The sequence below is a fragment of the Poeciliopsis prolifica genome, unplaced genomic scaffold, assembly GCF_027474105.1.
Source record: "Poeciliopsis prolifica strain line A6 unplaced genomic scaffold, Auburn_PproV2 SCAFFOLD013, whole genome shotgun sequence".
In the NCBI taxonomy this organism is placed as follows: domain Eukaryota; kingdom Metazoa; phylum Chordata; class Actinopteri; order Cyprinodontiformes; family Poeciliidae; genus Poeciliopsis; species Poeciliopsis prolifica.
In genome coordinates this window covers 2,010,217-2,036,003 of record NW_026562388.1, presented here as the reverse complement: position 1 = coordinate 2,036,003, position 25,787 = coordinate 2,010,217, and the positions used below count along the sequence as shown (strand labels likewise).

General features: G+C 41.1%; 1 protein-coding gene across 1 annotated transcript; it reads right to left on the bottom strand.

The window, feature by feature from the left end:
• Positions 1-1,728: 1,728 nt before the first annotated feature.
• crip2 (cysteine-rich protein 2) lies at positions 1,729-25,755 on the bottom strand. Its single transcript, XM_055038110.1, has 8 exons — positions 25,599-25,755; positions 10,186-10,280; positions 6,366-6,423; positions 6,010-6,132; positions 4,969-5,037; positions 4,749-4,843; positions 4,125-4,182; positions 1,729-3,921 (listed from the first exon to the last, which is right to left on the bottom strand). The coding sequence occupies exons 1-8, from the start codon at positions 25,639-25,641 to the stop codon at positions 3,854-3,856; spliced, it is 609 nt and encodes a 202-aa protein (XP_054894085.1). The 5' UTR covers positions 25,642-25,755; the 3' UTR covers positions 1,729-3,853.
• Positions 25,756-25,787: the final 32 nt, after the last annotated feature.

The window sequence follows — 25,787 nt, the reverse complement described above, 5'->3', positions numbered from 1 at the left end:
TTTGAAAATCCACTTGTTGCAAGCAATGCATGCAGATCTCCAAACGCACAACAGGATTGCCCAGTGGCAGTGGCAGTGGCGGCGACAGCAACCTGTTCTCAGCTGCCACTCCTGTCAGCTGAGAACAGGAGACCGGGGCTGCAGTTTACAGACTCGCCCAAAATTGAAAAATGGCAGGTTGGAAAAGCGTTGCCTGGTCCGGCGCCGTCTTGATTTCAGCAGTGAGAGTCTGACGGTTGGACGAGAATCTGAAAACACGGTTCCACCCTGCATTGCGTCTGCAGTTCAATGCATCACAACATCCACCCAATCTGGATTCTTAAACAGTGTTTACTGTAGTCCACAATTTGCACATATGAAACTAACAGCACCTTTCATTTGTGGTGGAAATAGGGCTCCAGCTAACACTCACTTTAGTAATCGAATAATCTATTGATTATCCGGATTAATCACATTTAAAAAGTTGGCACCTTATGCAGATTTCTCATTAACCACTTGAGCCTTTTTGACATTAGGAATGCCTGAGTTTTCAAATGTCAAAGTTTTCAAACTCCTTTTAGAAGAAGAAAGCGTAGATTGTGTTGCCTGTAATAATATGGGATGTCAATACAGAATATAGCTGATCTGATCTTACTTTTGGATTTACCAACTAATGACTGGAAAGATAAATGGATGCTTAATTCTTTTTTTTTTCTTTACAGAATTTGAATTAGGTGAAGCCAAAACTACCACTGTCCACTATCTGTTGTGCAGTGTTGGATTGATTCCCATTCAGAGTGTGCTGTTCTTCCAGTATCTGGTCTTTTGTGAGCGTGCAGTGCGGTGAACGATTTTTGTCGATCACTAAATTTGCTGACGATTATTCCAACAATCGATTCATCCTGGAATACCTGATCATCAAGTGAGCTCTCAGAGCGTGCGCGGGCTTACAGTGAAAGCGCGCGCCGTGGGCGGCTCAGCGGCTCCGTTTCATGTTTCTGTCTGTTTTGTATCCTGGCAACAGTTCCTCTGAGTTTTCAGGGAGCGGCCCGGCCCAGAGCAACGGAGACCCATGACTGGAAACGACTGAATCCGGAGTGTGTGTGTGTGTATGTATTTGAGACAGTTTCTGTGTGGCATTTGAACTTTTTTCTGCCGTTGAAATGATTTTATAGATCATGGGCTAGAAATGAGCCATAAGACAATCCTTGCACCCTAGGATTGTCCAAAAGGAAAACAAAAACAAAGTGTCACTTTTTCTAATGATGGGTTCAATTTAGGAAAAGTCAGACAATTTTAAGTTGGAAAAAGATCGTTTATTTTTTCTAGTCACTTTTGACCCGCAAGACAACACCAGAGTTAACAGGTGATGTAAAAGTGAAACTGTGGAGCAAAGTCATCCTTGTTTTGGTCAGCCACCACTTAAGGAAATGAAGCGACCACGATGGCATCTAGTCATTTCTAATACTTTGTGCTTCCTTTAGGAAGTGAGGCACTGACAGATGAGGTTTTGTCGCGAGGGGAAGGCATGCATCATCTATTCTTCACTGCAGGATGGATCTGATTTAACGAGCAACAGACAAAGACAATGGGTCCGTCTCACATGGGTGTCTGCATTCTGGGCTAAAGGAGAAGAATACAGTCATGCTTTGTTTTGGGATGTCACGTGAAAACCGGCCACAGTCTACACCTACTGTTTCACTTTTAATGTTAACAAAAAAAACAAAAAAAAGAAGGAAGAAACCTGCAGCGAGTTTAGTGTTCGTTTATTGCAGTTTATGAAAAGAAAAAAGTAACAGAATTAGTCAAACGTCTTTGATAACACAGAAATGGAGCTCCTGAAATAAAATACAATGAAACAAAAAATAAAAACACAAAGGCCGTCGCCCGGTGAGTGTCTATGAAGCCCTACGATGCACAACAAACAGTGACGATCATACATTAATACTAAAATGCACATTCTTACAGAATGATTTGTCCATACGTCTACAAGCTAAGCTAACATGTTGGCTAAAGGCAAAAAAAAAACTTAAAATAGAGCATCATATCCTGGAAAACAACAGCAGGGTCACTTTTTTTTTTCAAAAGAATAAAAATAAATCTTGATCATTAAAGAGTTTGTACAGCAGGCATTGCTTTGTTTAATCATCTTCATGATGTGTTCTTCCGAACGGAAGCTAGCAGTACGATGGCTGAAATTTAAAGGACTTCAGCTAAAGCAATAAATACCCACAACCCAACCTCCTCCGAACTTCACCCACATCATAAATTTTAGGAAAATAAAAACCCCAAAACATTTAACATGTAGTGGATGGGCGGGCTCTGGGGGGGCATGTTCGCCCTGCTGAGCTTACAAGTTTGCGGCGCCTTGTGAAAGAATCCAACTGCTCGCTTATGCCATCAGCACAAACTTCAATCGGGTTTTTATCTGACAAACCAAGGCGTGCTCAAAAGAAAATGGGTTTTGAAACTCTTATCTTACAAATCGCCAGAATTCGGTGCATTTGCAGCGAGGCCCTTTAACTTTTAGCACAACTAAATAAAATCAGAGTCAACGAGCCACCTTTGATAGGTCACTTATAAAACACAACTCAAGAGAACAACATTGCTCCAGGGGAGATGAAAACACCAATGTATGTCACATTTTTTTCCAATTTGTAAAATGTTCAAAACAATTACCATTTACTATTATTGACAACAATAAACCTTATGATTGTAACGCAGCAGGCACTGTATTCCAAACTTCTTTTTGTTTTGTTTTGTTTGCATTATTCTCACATGTGAAAGTCAAATCAAACTGATGTTTTAGAGTATATGTAAGGGTCACGTTTGTAATGCTTTTCCTCCACCTTTGCATAACGCGCTCAGATTTCTTCCCTCTCGCAGCAGCAACATTGTCACACAGCCAAACTACGAATATGGCGTTTGTAAAATAAAGAGAATTATTGGCACGGCGCTCCATTCCTCAAGACCATCTGTGCGTGCAAACGGCCTCCGAGGTTGAATTTCTCTGTCTGTCGTCAGGCGGCAGCAAAGCAGCACCTGAGAATCCCTGGCGGTCAGATTTTTATTTCCTCGCATATATATCCCTAAATAACCCGGAGGACAGATTCAATTAACTTTTGCTGGCTGAAATATGTGAGACGGAGAGACCTGAAGTCTCCCGTTGTGAAACCGTGTTACAGTGTAAACGTGGCAACAGCTTTAGCTTTTGTGAAGAAAAATGAAAAAAAAAAGCACACTGAAAGCAACATAAAGTTTTAGTTTCTGGTGCAAATATCTTAGTACACTTTAAAAAGGCACAACTAACCTATTAGTAACTTTTGACCAAGATACAGGAACTTGTTGTCAGTAAATAGTTCCCTAACATTGATAGAAAATAAATAAATTCACTAGCAAATTTTTTCACTATAACAAGACATTTTTCCATATGTTATAAATGAAATAATTTGCAAGTGGAACTAGTACTTTTTAAAATCAAATATATAGAATTATTGACTCAAAATAAGCTATTACATCTTGCTGAAAAGCTACTTGTAAATTAGCTCAGTCTTATTTCAAATGTACTAAGATACTTCCACTAGAAACTCGACAAAATATCCTTCGTCAGATTTTTTTTTTTTTAATGTGCATTATATGAGATACTTTGACGTGTCTGTGCTCCTTTCTGCATTTGAGTGCAGTTAATTTTCCTCCGTGCTGCTTTATTTGATCCTGGGAAAGGGAGTCGCAGCCGACCGACGGCTGCCTCAGGTATGAACAAACGAGTAGGGAGGGGAAAAAAAAAACATCAGCACATAATACTGTGGGTGTTGGTCAGTGTAATGTAGAGAAGAGGAGGGTGAGGCTGAGGTGGGTGTGGGGGACAAAAGGTTCAAGGCTGGGTCACTGCACTGGGCTCCTTGTCATAGATGTAGCTGCCCACGCCGCCAGTGTTGACGCCTGGAGAGACCAGAAAGGGAGAACAGCGGGAGAACAGTCAGGAGGGCAGCAAAGAGGAGGGGGGGAAAAACAAGGTAAAGGATCAGTGGGACGGGTCGCTGCACAGTCACAGTGGAAAGTGGCTTTTCAGAAACACTTGTGTGACATTCTCTTTCAAGTGTCAGTCGGAGATTTGTGGGTCGACAGCGCCCCCTAGCGGTTACCTTTGGGTCCAAAGAGGACGGCGTAGCAGGGTTTGTGGCAGTAGGGCTGGCCGTCATGCTGGATGGGGGAGGAGACGACGACAATTAGTTTCATAAAGTTATTCTGAAATGGAATGAAATAATAATAATAATAATAATAATAACAAAAGAAAAAAAGCTCTCACAGCTACAGATTAACGTTACATATTCAAGGACAAAAATCAGACTACAGCTGATTTGTGCTGCCTCTACAAAACAGCAGTAAAAACATTCTGGGGAATCAAGTCTTGACCTTTGTAGATTATATTTCTTTTATTAGAGAGCTTCTAAATTAAAGAATCCACGAGACAGAGGATGATTTCAGACGTAATAAAAGACTTGAAGAAGTCTGCTAATGGAAATATGAAGTGACCTTTTCAAGTAATTCCTCCTCATAATGTTAGCTTGGAGGTGGAAAAGGGGGGGATTTGTGCTGTCAATATTTCCTATGCGCTGCTACTTAACTTGATTGTCAGGTAGCACAATCAAGTTACATCACGGACTCAAAGTGTGTGGTGTTTTATGAATGATGGTTTTAATTTAATATTTTTAACAGTGCTGTATTAGGCTGCACAGTAAAACCCAAAACCTAATGTGAGTCGTCACCTCTGCGTGGCTGCCAGGAGCCAGAGTCTTGCTGCACCTCTCACAGCGCAGACAGGGCCGGTGCCAGTCCTTCCCCAGGGAGGTCACCTTCTCGGCTAAAGGGACCACACACATATTTCAAACATCTGCCAGACGCCTCGTGACGCGCTTTGCACGTCTGCGCCTCTTCCTCTAAAGTTCTTTGCGATACTGGGTTCAGGGATGTGTTTCAACGACTCACCAAAGTACACCTTCTTGTTGCATCGGGGACAAAGGTTGGCCTCGCCGGAGAAAGTGGTAATGCTGCCAGCTGCAGGAAATAATAATAATAAAAAAGACATGTAGAGGTAAGTCTCTAAAGAACAAATGTACAAAACAAAAATGAATGAAAACTGCTAGGTGTGAACTCCACTGGGGCAATAATGAAAGAAATGTTATGTTTTATGGATTTCAAGGGAAGCTTATTTAAAACACCCAAATATTGCCGAGTTCAGACACTTAACTCATTGTTTTCTTTCAGATTCCATCATGAGGTGAGCTTTGTAACACCTTAGATGACGAGAAATGTGCCCTAATTAAACGGCAGCTTCCATGTTTTCCACACAAACATGAGGCTCAGTAGACCGACGGATCCAAAACACCAAGTATTCACACTCAGAGCCTCTCCACAGTTTCTCATGCTACATTTTATTTGATAGCTAAACACAAATTAGATCTTAATTGCAAAAAACGGAAGAACAATTACAAATGATTTTCATAAAATTTCACATCCTATTTGTATTTACCCTCATTTATCCTGATGCCTTCTAAGTTCTGTGCAGCCGGTTACGTTCTGCATCTAATTTACTAATTAAACATCTAAATTTCCAACTAGGTGCCTCGGAGGGCATCTAATTACATAAAATCCCCCTGTGTGTCATTTAATCTCCGTGTACATCCAGCTGTTCTTTGTCAGAGAGGATTAGTGAACAAAAAGCCTGGTGTTATTTCATTTTGGGCAATAAAATGTTTATTTTCTTATTTTAACAAAAACTGATTCTTTGTTTATTTGCATCGTTTAACGCATTTCCAATATTGCATAAAAACTGATTAAATTGTTAAGTTAAAAATCTACAGACTGTGCCGATTTTTAAAAAATCAGACCAGGGAACAATCGATTACTCACATAATCATCAGTTGCAGCCTTCACATCAAACTCTCAAACAAAGAGAACGTCGGATCATTGTCTCCCGTAGATTCTAAACCAACAGCAGAATTTTTAGGAGCACTGCATCTGAGATACCTTTTGATGGCGCCTTTGGCGCGAACACACGCTTCTCTTCAACTTTAGAGGCCGAATCCCCGCCAGTGTTGTTGTTGGCTGGAGCATCGTACACATAAGAACCTGCTCCCCCAATGTTAACACCTCGAGTAAAAAGATTTTAAAAAAAGATTTAGAATTACACACATTTAGTTGACATAATGTTTATTAGATGAATTAGCTATATTGAAATGTTTCAGATTATATTGTATAACACGTACAGCTGGAAGGAGCCAAATATAGAGCATTACATGCATCTAATCGGCCGAGAAACACTGCTTAAATAAATCAAATGGGTTTTTAATAATGTAACAGTGGGAGAGGGGAATGCAGTTCACCTTTTGGCCCAAAGAGGGCAGCATAGCATGGTTTGTGGCAGTAGGGCCTTCCATCGTGCTGCATGGAGAGAGAACATATCATGATTAGCAGGAGAAACCCCCCAGACTGATCCACTTGAGCACATAAAACACACCCGTCTGACGCAGAAAGGAAGCTGGACATGATGTGTGTGTGAAGTCATGACGTTCACACACTTTCCCAGTGTTAAAAATATTGCAGCTGGAGGAACATGTCCAAAAATTGAGCTTTTTTTTCACCCTTCTGCCACCTAATGATGAAGTCATCGTCACAGGGTGCTTCAACCCAAAATAACGAGCGCTACTGTATCGAGGGAACCGGTCTCTGTTGATGAATTCACACACACACACACACACACACACACACACACACACACACACACACACACACACACACACACACACACACACACACACACACACACACACACACACTTCAATGGGAGCTTTGTGTCTGCACATGTGTGACAGACATCGTGTTTCCACTCTCAAGGAAAAAGGAGGAGGGAAAAAAAAGTATAATCCAAATTGTGACATAAAAGGTCTTGAATCCGATGCACACTGGGAATGTGTTAGCCACCGCAGAAACATGTGATGTGTGAAGAGGAGGAGGGGTGAAGGGCCACCGGTCTGTGTGCAGGTTCCGATGCCCATAGATGAGAAAAATCACTGAGCAGGTGGCGAGACCTGCAGGGTGATGAGTGGAAAACCAGACACTGCTCACTTTGCCATGGCCACCTGAGCTCTTTTTTTTTCTCTCTCTCCCTTAGAGGATGGAGAAGAAGAAAGAAAAGATCTGACTTTAATAATGCATCACCCGGGACAGGATCAGCTGTTGTTAAAGCCGCCACACTCTCCCTCTCGTTCGGCTTTAATGAGACTCGCAAAGACACGGAGTCGGACTACTATTTGAGGATCCAACAGGATGCAAATCGAACTCACAAATGGATTCACGGCTGAAAGAAAAGCCCACTCTCTTCCCAGTGATTAAACCTCCCACACTGTCACACACACTTGAGATTTGCTTCAACTCTGTGCTATGATTTCTAAACCGCTGCTCACCTTTCAGCTGGTAAATCATCTCTGCAGGTCTCACTGCTTTACTTTTTATTTTTTGTGGACAAACTCTCTGTCATCCACCATTTCAGGATGAGTTATTACTTAACAAAACGCCTATTTATTATCTTAAAGTTCATGTTTCTTCTAGGATTTCCGATGCGTTTGAGCCTTAGTATGCTGGAGTCAGCAGCGGTTCAGGAACGACCCGACGCTGCAGGTTATGTAAACGAACAGGACAGTATTTCCTTCCTGTATTGTCTGAGTTTAATCATTTCAGATGGCTGAAAATAAGAGCAGTGCGATAAAAGAGAGTTTACATTTGAAGCACAGTTAGCTGAGCCTTCTAAAAACATTTTCTACAGTTTCTGACATTACAATTAGAAACCTCAATGTACTTTTTCAGGATTTTATGTAATGGAACAATAATGTCCCTGATAAATGAAAGAACGTCCACAGCAAGATGCTACCAAAACCATTTTTCCACATTAGATGCCTTCTGTGGAATATAATTGGTTATTTAAGTGCCTTTGAGCCCTGTACATTGGAAATGGCAAAAAAATATATATAAATAAAATTAAATAAAAAATTTAAAAACATTGCTGATTGTAGGTTTTTGGGATTGGAGAAACTGATTTAGCTCGACTGTCCCTGATCATTCTGACATTTTTATGAGCAGTTCATGAGTGCAACGCCGTCATGTGTGTGACCCGTGCAGGCAGCTTCAGAGCATCATCAAGGCCCATTAGGCTCACGTGAAGACTGTCGACCCCATAAATGATGCAGCTGACCCTAAAGCTGCTACAAGAGCCAGTCCTCATCAGCAAAGTGCCGAAAGCTCCCGAATGTGGATAAGAAGCAGACATTTAAGTCGCTGCAGTTGAAAACGTCTGGTAGCTTTTAATCCGTTTGTAAGAAAATGCACATATCTGAACATATGTGGATTTCACTTTGACCAGATTTGAAGCTGTTAAAGATTAAATCAAACATTTCAAACCAGCACACGCGCTAATTTGTGACCATTAGGATTTATAGATGTTAACTGAGTCCAGATGGTTCTGATGTTCCAGCATTGTTGCGTTTAAAAAAAAAAAAGAACGCCTCTGAATGTGCTGGAACAAATAAAGCCATGCTCTTTCAGGGTCAACAACCTTGTCACGTCGCACGTTGGAGGTTGCCTCGGGGGGGAACTGCTGCCCCCATTTAGCCCACAGACGTCAGGCCGCTCTGGGCCGCATCCTGTCCTTCCGTCTCCTTTTAAAGCAGCAGTCCTCGTCCTTCTGGGGTTCATAACCTTCCACATACCGAGGATAACAAACAGCACTCCCGGACAATCCCTTCCAACATTTCTTTCCAGAAGAAACGTCACCCGGCCTCGAGTTTCCATGACGACGAGAGGCTCGTTTTTCTGTTAAAGTAAGAGTCGTGGCGTGGGGAGGGACTTGGATGTCCTCCACGGAGCGAAGGATGGCGGGAAGAGCGAGCGAGGGCCTCGGAGAGAGACTGTGTGCTACTACTGTACTGTAATCAGGCAGAGATTAAACAGCATAAACAGCAGACAAGCATCCTTTGGGGTCTGTGGGGGGAAATGGCTTTTGTGTCCAAAGAGGTTGAGATCACATCCTCTTTGACCAAAAGGAAAGAAAAAAGCGGGAGATCAAGAAGAGTGTTTAAGAAGAAGAAAAAAAAAACACATAGTTGCCCGGGTCATGAATGGGTGAATCAAAAAGGATGAGATGAGAGAATCCTCAAAAAACAGAAGCGGACAGGGGAACCCGACTGAGATGTGGTTCTGCAGTCCGACTATGCAGGATCTGAAAACGGCTCACCCTGCACGGATAAAGGGAGTAAAACTTCCCATGAGGACCCGACATATCGTCGGACACGAGGAGACACACAAAACAGGCCCAGAAAACGGAAAGCAGAAACAAATATATCCGGTGACAGATGCACAAGGATTGTGACCTATCATGACTCAGAGAAAGAAAAATAACACTCCGATGCTTCACAGGACCTTATAAAAGACTGTGGTGTGACATGGCACTTCAAGTCCAAGAGGCCAAAATTCTGTCTGCAAGTCTGATAATCACCAAGCAACAATCGATTCTGGCTCTTACTCGTAGCTCTTAGTAGCAACGAATGGACTGCAGGAATACTAACGTCCTAAAAGTTGCAGACCTGTGACTACTCTACCATGTCATCTCATTTACGGTAATATGGTGGATTTTTTGACACTGGTGAAAAAAGAAGACAGATTAAACTGGTCAGCCTCGACGAAAAAAACCGTCTTAAACACAGACGTCTTCCCAAAAAAGTAATCAAATAACTTAAAGCTTACTACAAGGTTCAGGGCAACAGAAACATATGAAACAGGAGAAACATTTTATGTAAAAATAAAAAAGGTTGACTTTACTTGAAGATGTCAGACTAGGATTCTCTTGCAAAAAAGATTTGCAATCTTTTTTGGCATTTTCTTGGTGAAATAAAGGTTAAATAAAAAAAACTCATGAATGAATAATGGTTGAAACTAATGAGCTCATAAAGCAAATACAGCTCTTTTCTCTGACAGTGTCTATATGGCAATTTAATCTAATTTGAAGAAAAAACAAATATTTAATGTTTTCATGGAGACAAAGAAAAAAAAAACATTCAGGACTGCTAAAGCTTCAAACGCAGCCAAGTGATTCCACACAAAAGTTTTTTTTTTTTCTTTCTCTGAGCTCTTTCACAGTTTGATCCCACTGACCTCTGCGTGGCCTCCTGCATTCAGAAGCTTGTTGCAGCGGTCACATTTGAGGCACAGTTTGTGCCAGTCCTTCCCAAGCGATGACACCTTCTCAGCTGCAAATCAAAGACAAAAGACAGAAGGAAGTGGGATCAATGCAAACATTCACATCAAGAAACATTTGTGCCGATTACTGTGAATAATCCCGCCCTCCCCCTCGGCCCCTCTATCAATTGTGCATGTCTGTATCACAGAGCGCCCTTCAATCAGCCACTGCAGGGAGGAATGACGTCCCCCATTGCTTCACTATCTACAATAATGATTGGTTTGTGCTGTGTTGTCTCTGGCCTCGATGGGGATGCTGTCATCACGCCAACAGAGGGATTGTTTTCTTGGAGGCGGGAACAGTGGGGATGCCTGTGTACAACACAGGATACAGCGATGATGTCATAGCCGGGTTGACTGACAGCGGGGTTAGTGCCAGTCCAGTTGAAACAGGGGGGGATCCATATCTAACCCAGATTCCTTGAATAATCTATTAAAAAACAACAACAAAAAATCTAACTCCCTTCCCCCACTCTGATCCACCCGACCCCCCCCCCCCACCTCATTTCAGTCCACTTCTCTGTCGTGCGTCCAGACAGGCGAGGAACCCAAAATCTACACTTCTAACACAACAAATCACCACTGCCTCCCAACAATGGGACCCAAGGAGTCGCCCCGACAGCGGAGGAAACACCTTTTCTTATCAAGGAACAGCAAAAATAGCCGGAAACTTCGGCCCGTTTCCTACATGACCCAGCTCATAAACACACAAACATGTGTGCATGCAGCCAGCTTATATGCAGACATTAAGGTGCTCCTCTTGTTCCTCCACACTGCAACATGGTTTCATGTTATAGTATACATTTATGGTTTAAATAAATATACACTGTGTCTGGAAGCGAAAGTTGAAACGACAAGAGCCTTAAGGTACTGAAAAAGAAAAGATATAAATACCATAGATGCACAAATCAGATTTGTGTTTGATTTTAGATCTTGATTTCTTTTTACAGCCTCTACCTGCCTACACAAACTTCAGTGCCATTTCTTTAAAAAAGAATATTTCAATGCCGTTGAAAATAATTCTGTCAAACTTTCTTGATTTGAGTTCAGGTTTGTGCATCAGGAGCAGAGGAGACGTCCCATTGTGTTTGTGCAAGAGAAAAACATGATTTTGCTTATTTAAAACAACCCATTATTACGACAGACCTGACATATTGAAATTACTTCAATAGCAAGTAACATCTGGGATGTCATATTAGCAGAACTCCAAGGTTTACAAGACACTGCCTGCATTTCCAGATCTAGCATTTTCTATAGCAGACGGGTTTCTATTTAAATAACTTCTTACATCTCTGCACTAAGTTTGAAACATTTCACTGATGTCCAAAATAGCTAACTGAGTCACTATCTGCTCTCATCATCCTTAATTCAGTTTTCCTCCATCAGTAACAACTTCCACACTGCAGAGTTTAGAGGTTACTGCAATCTGATATTATTTAAGAAGGGTATATGGTGTTGTTGAAAGCTGTCATTTTCTAAAAAAGTTATTCCTGTAAAGAATAAAGTTATGAAAACTGTGTCTGGGCATTAGATCAATTGCCACTTGACTTCACTAAAACATTTATAAAATAAAATAAAAAAAAATATAAAAATCAATGTTCTTCTATTAAAAATGCATATACAACCCCCTGATAGCCACATGTAACACTTCTTGGTTGTAGAAAATTGGCAGGTTTATAGCTAGACTATGTCTCCTTTGACCGACTCTCACTGACTTCTTTGTAAACCTGATTAAATCAACTTCCCTCTTTGGGTAATCAAGTTAAATTTGATTGGATTTGATATAAATGACAAAGGAATCACATTAAATTATCTAGTGGGGAAAAAATCCCTCAGGATTGATCTTAGAGATGAGATTACTCTGTTCTTTCTCCAGTTGCACTCTGTTAACGCTGTCAATTATAACAAATAGATCACAACAAGACCTGGGGAAAAACTCACTCTCTGCGTGGAAAAGGCGTCTTGGAAAAAGCCCAAGCATTGGACAACTTCATAAGTCCAGCAATTTATGCTGGAATTTACACAATAAATTGCAGCATGGAAAAATTTTAATTCTTGAACCAGAGAGCAAAGATATTTCAGGCTGAAGAAAAGAATCTGCCTTTCGACAGTTTTTCGAAGCAGATGAATAATGTCAAACCACAGATAAAGTCCTCGCCCCACAACTCTCTTAAATTGAACGCACAACCATATTTAGCTTTGTAAGGTCATCTTTAACAGAAAACAGATTGGATTCTTGACAATAAAATCTGGAAATATTATCTGAAATATTATTCACAACCTAAGAAAAAAAAAAAAAAGATGGCGCGAGAACAGGTCCTCATCACAGAAAACAAAGGTCAGCACCAGGTGTGCTTTAGAAATCGGGAGTTCAAGGGAAGAAACCAACACACATGACAGAGAAAAAACAAAACACAGTTTATGAAATAACATTAAATTAATATTTAATAATAAACTGCAGGTGTTGTTTGTGAGCACAAAGTTTCTTCGGTAAGAATTCTCTGTAGCTTTTATATCTTGTTATGGAAAAAAGTAAACTTGTCTAGGTACATAGGTGTAAGAATAACATTTGGACAATTACATTGGTGAGGTGCACAAGTAAAGAAACAGACTGATTATGCACAAAAAAGTGAGACTTTTTCCTGCTTCCATTCAATGCCACCATATTTTAACACATCCTCAGCAACAATGCAGACCAAAATTTTTCAAGAAATTTCTCAGTTTATCTGAGAGCTGCATGAATTTTATTTTTTAATATTTTTTGTCAAATTGTCATTCACCACAGTTACAGACAGATATTTTTCTTTGTACATTTGTACATTAACAATTTTGGACAGGAAAATTAGCATCCCTTAACGTCTGAGCAACCCAGTAATCAGTTTCCTTTTCGCCACAGCTTCTGCTCGAAAAAGTAAAAACGGGATGTGTTCAGATTCTTTTCAAAGCAGATTTGCATCATTTCCTCTCATGTCTGAGGTCACTATTTGACCTTTCAAATGTTGACAGAATGGCGCAGAAACGGGAGTCCTGGAAAACTGCCTGCGTGTCCTCTGGGAAATCTATCTGTCAATGACTCATTCACAAAAATGGACACAGAGATTTAAAGTCAGAGGATGAATGGAAACACACTTCAGGAGGACTGCTGCTTGTTCTCTGCGGACGGCCACTGTTTAACAGCTCCCACTTTGAAAAAGACGTTAATCTAACAAGAAGGTTGAGCTCATCTGGAGTATTAAGTGCAAGAAAAGGGAGAGTAGGAGGGCTGGCCTAGATATACTGAGTCACTATCTGCTCTCATCATCCTTTATTCAGTTCAAACTAATGCACCCACAAACAAAATGCGTTACATAACAATAAACAATCACGGTATCCTAAAATAGTGAACACGTGGGAACAAATGATGCAAATGAAAACGCTGCAGAGCAACCTCCAGCCTACATGAGGGTAAAAGCCTCCACCGGTTTAAAACAAACAGGCTCCGGCTCAAAGGGGGAGCAACTTGACAGAAAGTCACGTTGGCAATGTCAACATTGAAGAGGACGTGCCAGATCCTGTCTGCTCTCTATCCAAAGCCCACAAAAAGGGGGGATTCCTGGGCATGTTGATGTAAACAAAGGGGGGGAATTCCCAGCTGAAAGGTACTCGTACATCTTACCTGACAGAGCCATGGGGAAAAGGATCATTTTCAGTGAACTGGGCATCTCTTTATTGTCCCATTTCCTTGCGCATGACAAGCATCTCTCCTATTTAATGTACTGCAGCTGGACAGATTAAATGCGGAAGACTAACTAGAGATATTTAAATAATCCATAATTTAGGGTGCACACATGTAAAGGCCTTCATTTGTGGAAAGGGTTTTATGTGAGCTGCGATTGCTGCCGAGGCGTTTAGAGTCTCTTTGGATTTGACAGAGAGTTCGTGTTTATGTAACTGAGAGCCGGTGCCTTCAAAAACGAGAATGTCAGCGCTGACTAGCAGAGCACGGACCCTGCAGTAATGCTGAGCTGGACAGAGGTCAACGGATACCTGCACCTCTGAAAAGCCCTTTAACTTAATTTCTTCATTTGAGCTTTTCAGGATGCTCAGGAGTCTCTGATCAACGTTTCCTCATTATGTCATGTTACAAACACAGACTCTTTTTAGAAGGATTTTATGTAAGACCAAAACAAAATAGTGTATAACTTTAAATAGTAAGGAAATTGATATTAGTTTATTTATACAAATAAAAAAAAAATAAAAAAGTGCATTTGCATTCACTGCAAAAACACAAGATCTTGCCAAGTATTTTGGTCCTGTTTCTAGTGCAAATATCTTAGTACACTAGAAATAAGACAAACCTAAAATTGATTAAAAAGATATCGATCAACCCAATAAGTACAAGTTCTACTGGCAGTTTATTTCACTTATGGGAAAAATGTGTAGCTATATGCAAAATAATCTGCCTGTGGAAGTAGAACGTTTTTGTCATAGTAAAAGCATTATACACAAAAAAACCCCAAAACAAACAAACAATTAAAAAAAAAACTATATCTTGCTGAAATTTATTTGCAAGATATTTGCACTTGAAAATGGACAAAATACTTAAGATTTGGTCATTTTTTGACAGTTTTTTAGTCCTTTTTACTCCAATACCTCTACATAAATTAATCCAGACCATGGAACACACCGGAGAGATAAGGAATAAAGTTATAGTGACATTAAAAGCAGACCCTTCAAATGGTAATACATGATGGCGGCGGGATGATGCTGTGGACTGATTCTTTTCCAGGAGAAACAGCTGCTCAGAATTAATGGAGAAACAGGGAGTGATAGTGGGAGAAAACCTGTTAGATGATGCAAAAGATTTGAGAGTGAAAGGTTAAATTTCCATCTGACTGATCTCTAAATATAGTCAGAAGTACAAAATCAAAGCATATTTCCTACTGCATCCATCTGGACCATCCAGGGTTGCACAGCAGTCATCAGTGGACAAGTCTATTTGAAAATGAATCTTCATGTACGGCTGGGCCCACTGCGAGCATTTCTGCTTGTGAGCTCTGGTTAGGAGCCCAATAGTCGGTTCATGCACCGCAGGCCTCTGGAGGATCCCCCACCTTCAGGTCCAGAGGCTCCAGCAGCTTCAAATGACTGTTTGCTGCTTTGTAAGGGCATTTTAACAGCTGCTCTCTTAATCCCATAAATTTATCTAACAGAAACCTTCCTCATTATGCCTTTATCTGTACAAATCTCTTCACAGTACGATAACGCTTCAGTTTTCGTTCAATACTTAATGTTTTCATATCTTGTCATACAGCACTGACAACATCTGATGATGTTCGTCAGCAGAGATCCTTTCTCTTTCCCATATTGCTTGAAACTTGTGAGAATGTGAGGCAATAATGTGGAACATCCTTCTGAAGTAGATTTCCTTTAATTGAGTTCACCAGACAAACTAATCAACCAGCTCTCTGAAATTAATTACAGTGATTAAAGAGCCCTGACACACAATGCAATCTATAAATTTAATAGTACAACAAAAAAAAAAATTCTTTATGACATTTAAATCCAATTTGCTTAATAATTTGGAACACACTGTAATGGAGAATGAAAATGCAAGCTGCATGTTTTTTTCTCTATTTTAAACATTTTTGAAAACTATGATGAGCCATGACTTTGTGGGGGTCTGTCACATAAAATGCTAATGAAACACATGGAGGTTCATGGATCCGTTAAATATGCATACCCAAAAACAGAGCAATAAAAAACACCAGCTACATTAAAAACATTAAACCAAACTCCATGAGCAGAAAAAACTTCTACTGTATAAGAAAAAAATAACACGACTAGCTTGATCTGTAATGAAATGCAAATAAACAAGGCAGTGTTCTTCACAACAAAACAAAAGAAAGCATCTGCATGTCTCTAGGCCTGTCGCGATAAACAATAAATCAATTAATCGCATGATAAAAGGCTCCACTCCGGTGCTCTCCACTTTAAACAATATTATCGTTTATCGCAATAATTTTTTGAGAATTAATCGCCCAACAAAATCTATTATCGTGACAGGCCTACATGTCACTATAAACCCCACATAATATCATTTCACAAAAGGCTATTTCTGGCAAACTGTGGTCAAATGATTTTAACTAAGGAGAATAAAAAGGTCCCTTCAACATCAAATAGATTTAGCATTAGCGAGCATGACTTACTCGTGATTGGGTTTGAGATCATTCGAGTATCCATGCCGTTTACGTCACAAAAAGCCTCCTGGAGGTTCTAATTTAATTCGCCCTGTTCGCTTCGGTGGTGACATGCATTTTAGTCTAGACTGCCATCAGACCGGGTTTTTCCATAAAGGCAGCAGCTTGGGAACAGACCTGCAACAAATGGTCCACAAACACAGCATAATTGGACAGAGCATTAGGAAACGGAGCACTAACGAGCAGCCTTCTGAGGGGAAACATTAAGCCACATTTCTCCCAATGACTTAATTACCTTTCCCTGATTGTCAGCAGTGACAGAGCAGCTGCGCCAAAGCTGCCGGTGGACTCTGGTTTTTTTTGGGAGGGTCTGGGGGGGAGAGATTGTGCCCGTTTTTCTCACGAGTGATCAACGAGAACGGAGCGCCGAGCAAAATTTACACAGCCGAATTCACAGCATTTAAAAAAACAACAGGAAGCTCCATAAGTAGGTCTGGGTTTGGAAATCTAATATATGTGTTTACTTATCACTCAATAATTCGATCAGGGTGTAACAGACGGAAATGTAATTTGCTTGACAAGGAAGAGAACAACAGGACTGGTTTCTGATCAGGAGCTGGTTTCAATAAGAGAAAAATCTGGTCATCATTTGGATTCATCAGATAGAACTAACAAGCTACCATCTGCCATGATGGTTCTGGTGTGACAAACTTAAGGATTCACCTAATGCTTCACCCGGTCTTTTATGCTCTTCTGTTGCAGCCTGAGCTAACCTGGACCCATGTGTTCTGCCTTTTCTCCCTTCACCAGCTTCTTTACCCTGTTCGTCCAACTAGACACAGCTGTGTCCACACGGGTGTTTGTGATTTCAGCGTGATAACTGTGGCTCCACACACCTGAGGAACAGACTGGAGGCTGCTCAGCTTGTCCCAGGAGAAACAACAACATCTAACCAAAGGGAAAAACCAAGCGCCCTGTGTTTTCCTGTCTGCATCCTTGTTCCGCTCTCTGGAGGAAAAACACCCTCAAGCACTTCTGACCTTTTCCTTCACATAAAGACAATGGGCTTTCATGCACCAAAGAAAAGTTCTCAATAGATAAATATGCTGTGAATTTAGTCCATGTTTTTGTTTATTGTCTGCTCGTTACAAAACATTCAAGATGCAAACTCGATATAAAGCTGTACAGTGCATTCAAGCGGGAACATTCTTAGATTAATTATGAAAATGATGAGGCTCAAAAATAACAAAAGAACATAACAACTACAGACACACAGACTAAGTCTGTCTTTTTATATATACAAGGTCCCTTCTCATTTTACAGTAGAATCATTTTCAAGACTCAAATTCCCAGAGTTCACCATTCTTTATACACATTTTAAAATGTATAAAAGTGGAAAATAAACAACGACAAATGTATGGCAAACGCTAAAGTTAACAGGCTTTAGATACAGATCCTATAAAAACCAAAAGGAAGAAATGGAAAGCAAGAAACACAAGGAAGGACACAAGAAAGGGAGGAAGAACAGGAGGAAGCAAGGACTAAACAGAAGGAAAAGCACAAGGAAAGAAGGACACAAGGAAAGCAGACAAAACAGAGAAATCCTTCCTGGTGGATACTAGGAAGAAAGGAAAGTATTAGAAAAGAAAGAAGAGAGAAATGGATAAACATCTTAAGGAAGAAGTAGGAAAGAACTTGGAAAGAGGATCTTCCTGTCTTTCTTTACTCCCTAAAGGATGATGGAAAGACACAAAGTGAAAAGGAAAAAAGAAAGGATCAAAGAAGGTAAAAAAAATACAGAAGGATGTAAATAAGGAAGGATGTAAATAAACAGGAAAGGGAGCGTTGTGCAGCAACCCTATGAAAAAGTAGCTTTGGCCACATTTGATGAAGATTAACAGGGTTTTGCAACATATTCTGCTCCTACTTAATGGGTTCCCTGTGAACGGGGCGGGGAGGCTTTACCAACACTGACAGACCAAACGAAGGTTTATTTTAACTTCATAATAAATAAATATAAATGGCCAGAGGAGAAATGCAGCCTTTAAAACAAAACATACAGATAAACTCAAGGATGGAGTTACAGGACCAAGGACTGTTTGGAAAACTACATTTCTTGCTCACTTCATTCCAATTTTCTCTGTAAAACTCAATGTCTGAGGTTTCACTAAGGAACAAACACCACCTTCTACCAACATCCTCACATTGTTTTACTGAGCTGTGGTTGAGAGCTGGATCTCAGTGTGGAACTCCAGCAGAAAAGAGGGCCCTGCAGAGGATAGTGAGGGGATCTAAGTAGGTCATTTTTGTATTTTTGTAACATCACCCTGTGTTTAAGATAATATCATGATCACAATTTTCTCTATTTATCTTAGGAGGAGAAAACTTTCTTTAACTCACAGAAAAGTATGCACAAAGTGATCATTTTCTTTTTTAATATATTTAAAAAGATCTAGTAGATGGAGATCGAAGAGTAAAGCACCAACAAGAACACTAATTTAAAACAATTACACAAAAAAAACTATAGAGAGAGAGTGTAGCTTAAATTTAATTTAGGAAAATGCTATTACATTAGATTAACTTTTTTTTTAAATACTGGGAAATTTATCCTGTAAATCCCCCTCAGTTTTATTTTTAGTGCGACAGCAGTTTTGGGATGTTGCTAAATCTGGTAAAAGTAACATCGGGCTGACCCTGATGGCAGCGTTAACCAGCAGAATTGATTTATTTATGGTCGGTACACGCTCGTAGCTCCCTGAGCGGCTCATAGCGACTGTTCGGGGTGGTTGTTCTTTTGCTTCACAGCGACTAAAAACATCTTTTTGGATCCAGCTCACTCCCAGTGGCTGATGCAACCTCATAGCAAAACCAGCTCTGGAGGTCGTCCATTGCCTCAGACGGGGCGAGGTTTCCTCTAAGGGCTCACACCCCGCCGCCCCTCCCTTTGTGTACAAGCGAGGCCGACCTTGTGAGTCCCGCTGGCTGATGTAAATGGACTGCAGTTAATGTGCGTCCTGCCTGTGCCGACCGGCAGACCCGTGGGCGAAGCAGCCACTCGACCGTTCATCTCTCTTTGACTTGTTCCCTCCCAAAGCTCCTTTCTCCAGGAAAAAAGGGACACAATGTCCAAGCTGCCCGGCGTTCACAAAGATCGAGCGCTTCACCAAACAGGAAGTGGAGTCATTTCTATGACTTTGCATTGTGCACCAGATTGCTTTAATTTGATAATGAGTCCCAAAGGGAAGACATCGCATGAGAGTGCTATAAAGTGCAGACGGTTTTAAATGAGTCTTGAGGCCTAACTGCATGGACTACATGTCTGTGTGGCAAGATGGTCCAGAGAAGAATCTCCAGAGTGTAAAAGGGGAAGTTCTAATTCAATGAAAATTTCTGTTTCCACTTTTAGTACAATTAAATCAGGTTCCATACTTAGAACATTAAAAATACTGTATTGTATGAGGTGCATACAATTTTCATATTCTGAATCATGTCCAAACCAAGTGCATGCACCATTTACACAAATTAAAACCTGGAAAACCTCAAAAGGCATCGATTTGGGAATGTGGTGTGTTCCCAAATTGATCTTTCCATTGGATCGATTGGATGCTTTGTTGTCATATCTGTAAAATGGGCTCCAGCTATTTCTCTTTACAATCGTCAATATCCCAAAAAACACAAACATGACCCCCAATCTTATCAAGCACCTCAAGGCATGCACGTGCAATACATGTAGGAGACATGAATAATGATACCGGTCTGATATTTGATTTCACTTCTTTTCCAGCTCCTCCTAGCTGATTACAAGCACAGACGTTTGCAGATATTGTTTCCTCCAAGTCATTTGTGCAACAGATTTTACTTTGGTAAGCTGCTTCTCACAACATATTTATCTATTGAGAACTTTCCTTCTCACTTAAATGCAGCAATGAAGTTGCAGCTTTGTCTAAGCTATATGATAACTGGACTAAAAGAAACATGAAATAGATGGAGTACCCACAAAATTGTATTTTGTTTTTTAAAGATATATATATTAAAAAAAAGTCATTATTGCATACCGAGCTAGAGCTATTAAAGCTTAAATTCCGACTTCAGGGGCCATTCCTGTCGATTTTCCGGAAATTCTGAAAATCTGACTTCCAAGTACGGAGAGAACACACCATAATGAGGTCACCAAGTCTTTGGAACTACCAAAAACAATCTACATCCCAACTGTGAGAGCAATTGTCTGCAATAATGCCTTGGATCAAGAAGGTCCTGGGTTTCAGCCTGGGGAAATAGCAGGTTCTCCCCATGGATGTGAAAGGAGAACCTCACAGATCATGTTAGGTTTAACTGGAATCTCTAACTTAACCTTAGAAGAAAGTCTTTCTGTCCTCTGTGATGGACTGGTGTTCTATCCAGGATGTGTCCTGATGGTGGACCGACTCCCCTACCAAACCTTGCTGGATAAGACGATGGATGGATGATTGGTGCCAGCTGGCTGTGTGGAAGATATGCCAAAAAAAGCTTTTTTATTCCCACCATCACAAATGTAAACATATGATGTTTTTGTAACTCTGCTGGAAGTTTAACTGGAACTGTGTGCATAGGCATGTCACAATAATCAATAAATTAATTAATCGCATGATTAATTAAAACAAGTTCAACAACATTATTGGTTATCGCAGTAATTTCTTTATTTATCGTCCAGCTAAATTTGTTATCGTGTCAGGCCTGTGTGTGCATTAAAAACAAGATTCGGCTTTTCAGTATCTCCAACAAAAGAGATGCCACTCTATGTAAATATTCTAACCTTGTCAGATTTTACAGTTTAAGATTAAGTGGCACTCTGTAATAGTAGGCTTACTAATATTTGTGCCAACCTCATCTTTTATTGCACTTCAGAACAGGGAGAATACGCTGTACATTAGGATGAACAACCGACTGTGCTCCTCTGTGCTGTTGCGTAACAAGTGAAACCGCAGCAATGGTTGTACCTGTGTGCGAAGCAGTGGTAAAAGACGAGCCGTCAGCACAGAGCTTAATGTCATCTCCATTAGAGGATCATATTTGTGCCTCATAAAGGCAGAGAAAGAGGACCCTTGGTGACTGCCGCACAGGAGCTGGTGGGTTATGCAATTCCAAAAAAGCGGGAGGAAAAAACCTCAAGAAAAGAAAAAGATGTTACATAACCGACAAAGCACATTTACCCAGCCCGCTGGGCAGCCAAGTGGAAAACAGGGTGCTCTAGCGTTGACAGAAAAGTGGGGTGGGATAAATAAGGTGTATTGTGCGCAATAAAAGTGGGAATAGAGGAGTGTGGGAAACGGACCGCTGGCCTTTTCCCCCTCGGTCGGACGAAGGTAGTCGGGCTCTCTGGAAAGAGAACCGTGCGCAGAGACAGAAACAGCCCTGTGTGAATAGAGATGTCGCCTCTCATTAGAATGCATGAAGCACTCAGGGAGTCTCTGCTTAAAGAAAGGCAAAACCATCTCACCCTGCTTCCCCCTTTCCGTGCAGTTAGAGCGGAAAGGAAAGTGAAGCAGGAATTACAGGTCCTGGGCCGCCACCAAGAGACTGAGAGGAGTCGGTGGATAAAAGAGAGAAAGAAGAAGCTCGCACAGGAGCTCCATTAGTTCCCATTAAGTCCTCGTTTATTCAGTTAGTGGCACAAAGATGCATTGCCCCTGTTTGTCGTGCAAACGATACAGATCAGCTGAATTCAGGCTTGGACTCCATCACATGGCCTGAATTCCCACTGAGCCTGGCAGCATGTCTGCCTAGAGTCCCCCTGGTATATTATTGCAAGCATTTCTGTCCCCTTTCAGATGCGAGGCCACAATGCGGACATGTGAAATTCAACCAAACACACCCATACAATCCCCTGAGACCTCCGCATTCTTTCAATACCAACTCTGGCGAGGGATTTCCTTTTTTTTTTTTTAATTCCTGACGTTTTTCATTTGGGGTCCCTGAAAGCAAATCAGCATTTTAAGCAGCAGAAACTCCAGAAGTAGAGGTAACATTTTCCACTCAAGTTGCAATTAACCTAAAACGTCAGCGCCCAATAAAGCTTCAACGGAAAACCAGAGGAATTTCCATCCCAGCCGCGGCTCACCACTGCCCTTTCAAAAAGCATTTCTATTTAGAAAAGATGTAGAAAAAAATATTTGGAGTTAAATAATGGATCTACTGTTGCTTAACCCCCATTCTGAGGGAACCAGATGGAGGGCCAGGTGGGTTTTTACAGGGGAGGCGAGTAGGAGCTTTTTAGATCACATCCCAAACCAACAACACATGAAGAAAAAATAGAGCTAAGCAAGACAGGAAATAGACAATTTTCTCCACCAATGACACACTTTTAAGAACATTTTCAAAATGAAAGGTGTAGTCATGGAGAGAAGAGAGTCTTTGTTTGGGAAGTTCACTGCATCATATTTGCTTTTTGCAGATGATGCGGTTCTACTGGCATCCTCAGCCAATGACCTTCAGCATGAAAGCATTTTGAAACCGGATATTAAGGAGCTCTGAGAGTAAACCTAAAGTTCTGAAGAAAAAGATGGACTAGGAGGTCAGTCTCCGTGGTAGAGTTCAAGTTCCTTGACATCTACCACGAATGATAGTGGAATGGATAAAGACAGCTGGGCTATAATTCATTTATTGGGAGATTGGACTTACCCTTTTAGATATGGTCAGGAACTCAACCATTCCAGAGGAGGTCTAGGTAAAGACCTTCATCCTTCACAAGGAGTCATGATCCATGTGAGATTCAGATAATGACCTCAAGACTGACAACTTGTTCCAATAGCCAGGGGAGCTCTGACAAGAGCTGCTGCTCTTCCACATCGAAAGGACTCAAACAAAGAAAAATCTGGTCGAAAGAGCAAAGCTCTCGATTTTCCGATGCATCAACAAGTCATTTGTAAAAGGACCAAAAAACAAAGATCTAAAAATACTGGTCTCGCTAAACCCCAACATGACACATAGTTCATGACCAAAACAAACACACCTTGCATATAAATGACTGAGATTAGCTTCCTTCATTGGTTGGCTTGGCTTTAGAGATAAGGTGAATGTCTTGGTCTCAAAGTCGAGCCACTGCCCCTCCACATAGAAAGGAGTCAGTTGATGAAAGAGCTGAGCCAAATAGGGAGGTTCTACATTTCTTACGACCATCCAATCTTCTCCGATGTTAATAAGAGATGGATCAAGTCCAAAAGAACTGGAAAGAAGACGGTCGGAGATAAGCTAAGGACATCTAAGTAAAGTCACCAGTCCTCCAGGGCAAAAGGAGTCCTCTGAGATAGTTCAGGCCTCTGATCAAAATATCTCCCTCTGGAGGTTTTCTAGCCACTTGAAACTCAGCTGGAGAGCATCTCTGGGGAGAAGTCTTCTACATCTTTCTTGACTTCTTACCTTCGAAGCACCACAACCTCATAAGGAGAACACAATGGACAGAAGGATTGATCATCACACCCACTCATGTCTGCTTTGTAACTTCTACATTCCTGCAGACTTGTTCATTCGCCCCTGCTCAGAATTCCTCACCTCTTTCATGGGCAATGTAATTGTAAGGAGCATGTGTGTGTGAGTGTGCGTAGGTAGCGCTGCTGAACTTATTTTGCAGTATCTGACAGTCATTAGGCATGCTGTTATTGCAGGACAAATGTTACTCCCACCCTGACCTCTCCCATTCCCCCTTACGCATTTCACAGCCGTGCTCTATTGTCATTAACGCCTCCCAGCACTCCCCCATGATCCCTTCATCATCTTCATCACTTGCTCCACCCAACAAGACACACCTCACGCAAAAATAACTGACCCGGACCAAAGTGCGTTACATAAAGACAAATAACGTGCACCAATGGGGACCTGGGACTCGCATGATGCAGAGAATTAAGGCTACACAGAGAAGTGAATACTCATATGTTTGAAATCTGTAAATAAATCTTATTTGTAGGGATATTATTCCAGGCCAGTGACTCCCAGGACCCGGAGGATGAGGAGCAGCTGTGATGTGTGCTTTGGGCCGCTTCTGTTACGTAACAGTCCTTCCATCCACTCACATAATTGCTTTTGACCCCCACTGATGAGCACTGCGAATTGCGTAGAGCTGTGCTTTCTGTGTTTTTTCCAACACAAACAGTGGATTATAAAACAAAAAATAATAATCAACAGCACAAGCTAAAATTAAAAAAATCAAAAAAATCAACAGAGTAGGATGCACATGAAGAGCAGAGGATGTAAATTACTGTTTATGTTGGGAATCTAAGCTCCTATAATCTAGGCACAGCTCAAACTCTAAGCATCTTTTCATAAAACAGAGCATATAAGTAGTAATCATCCTGGCTGTATTGAAGTATGAGTCAGAACTCTCGTCATGTGGGTGTTTTGATTTCTCACTTTTGTTTACAAGGATGAAAAAGATGTACATTTCCAGGTTCCCATCCCACTGACGCAGCATGATTTTCCTACCATCTCCTGTGAGTGGACACTCATAGCATATGGCTCTCTTGGCAATAGGTCTCTGACAGTTATTCTCCAGAGCCAACAGCCCAGCTTGGAGCTTTACCAAACACAACAAATTGAAAATGCCACAGATCAGACTCAGAGCGGGATAAATCCTTCATCTGATCTGCAGCAGACGGCACAAACATCACAAATTTCCACACTGATCAGATAAAGAGGGGGTCATCCAATCAAAAATGGGTTGGTTTACTTTCTTTTTGGGTTTTTACAAAGTTTGCTCAAGTGAATCATTTACCTTTCCAGTGGCTCTGACCCCTAAAATTGGCTCAGTGAAAGAAATGTTGAGGACTTCAGTGAGGAATCCTTTGGGAAAACTGGGAAAAGTTGAAATATTCTCCGCCAGTCTAGTGATAATTCATCACAGCCACAACAGCAGACAAAATTTGACCAAATATGTAGGTGCATGGTGGGGAAGATTTGCTCACATTCTAAACTTCATTTTTTTTAAAAAGCGGTGTTACTTTCAATGCATCTCCATAGCACAAACATAATTGTTGCATTAAACAATCTAAAAACAACACAACGCATATAAATAATGGACCCAAATGTTTCAAAATGTTTACTTTTAAATTAGCGACAGCGTTATTATAGGTCAAACGTAATTTAAGCACACAAAACTCCCCTCTGCAATGCATTACTCACCGAAATACACCGTCTTGTCGCACTTGGGGCACTTTGAGGCCATGTTGGAGCTGTGGGAAATGCGGGTCTGCTAGTTTTGTCTGTCCACCCGGGATTTCTCCTCTCCTCGTGCTCTGGTTCTGCCAAAAACAGCAAGTGTCCCGCCGTCCACAGAGCCAGAGCATCTGCGCCTCATTTGCATATCCCCGC

What these genes read in the sequence shown, in the direction of transcription:
- crip2 (XM_055038110.1), bottom strand. Translation starts at nt 25,641, where the DNA reads ATGGCCTCAAAGTGCCCCAAGTGCGACAAGACGGTGTATTTCG. An exon ending in ATGCAGGAGGCCACGCAGAG is followed by an intron (nt 6,424 to 10,185) that starts GTCAGTGGGATC and finishes CTCTCCATGCAG; the next exon opens with CACGATGGAAGGCCCTACTG. An exon ending in TGCCCTCTTTGGGCCAAAAG is followed by an intron (nt 6,133 to 6,365) that starts GTGAACTGCATT and finishes TTTTTACTCGAG; the next exon opens with GTGTTAACATTGGGGGAGCA.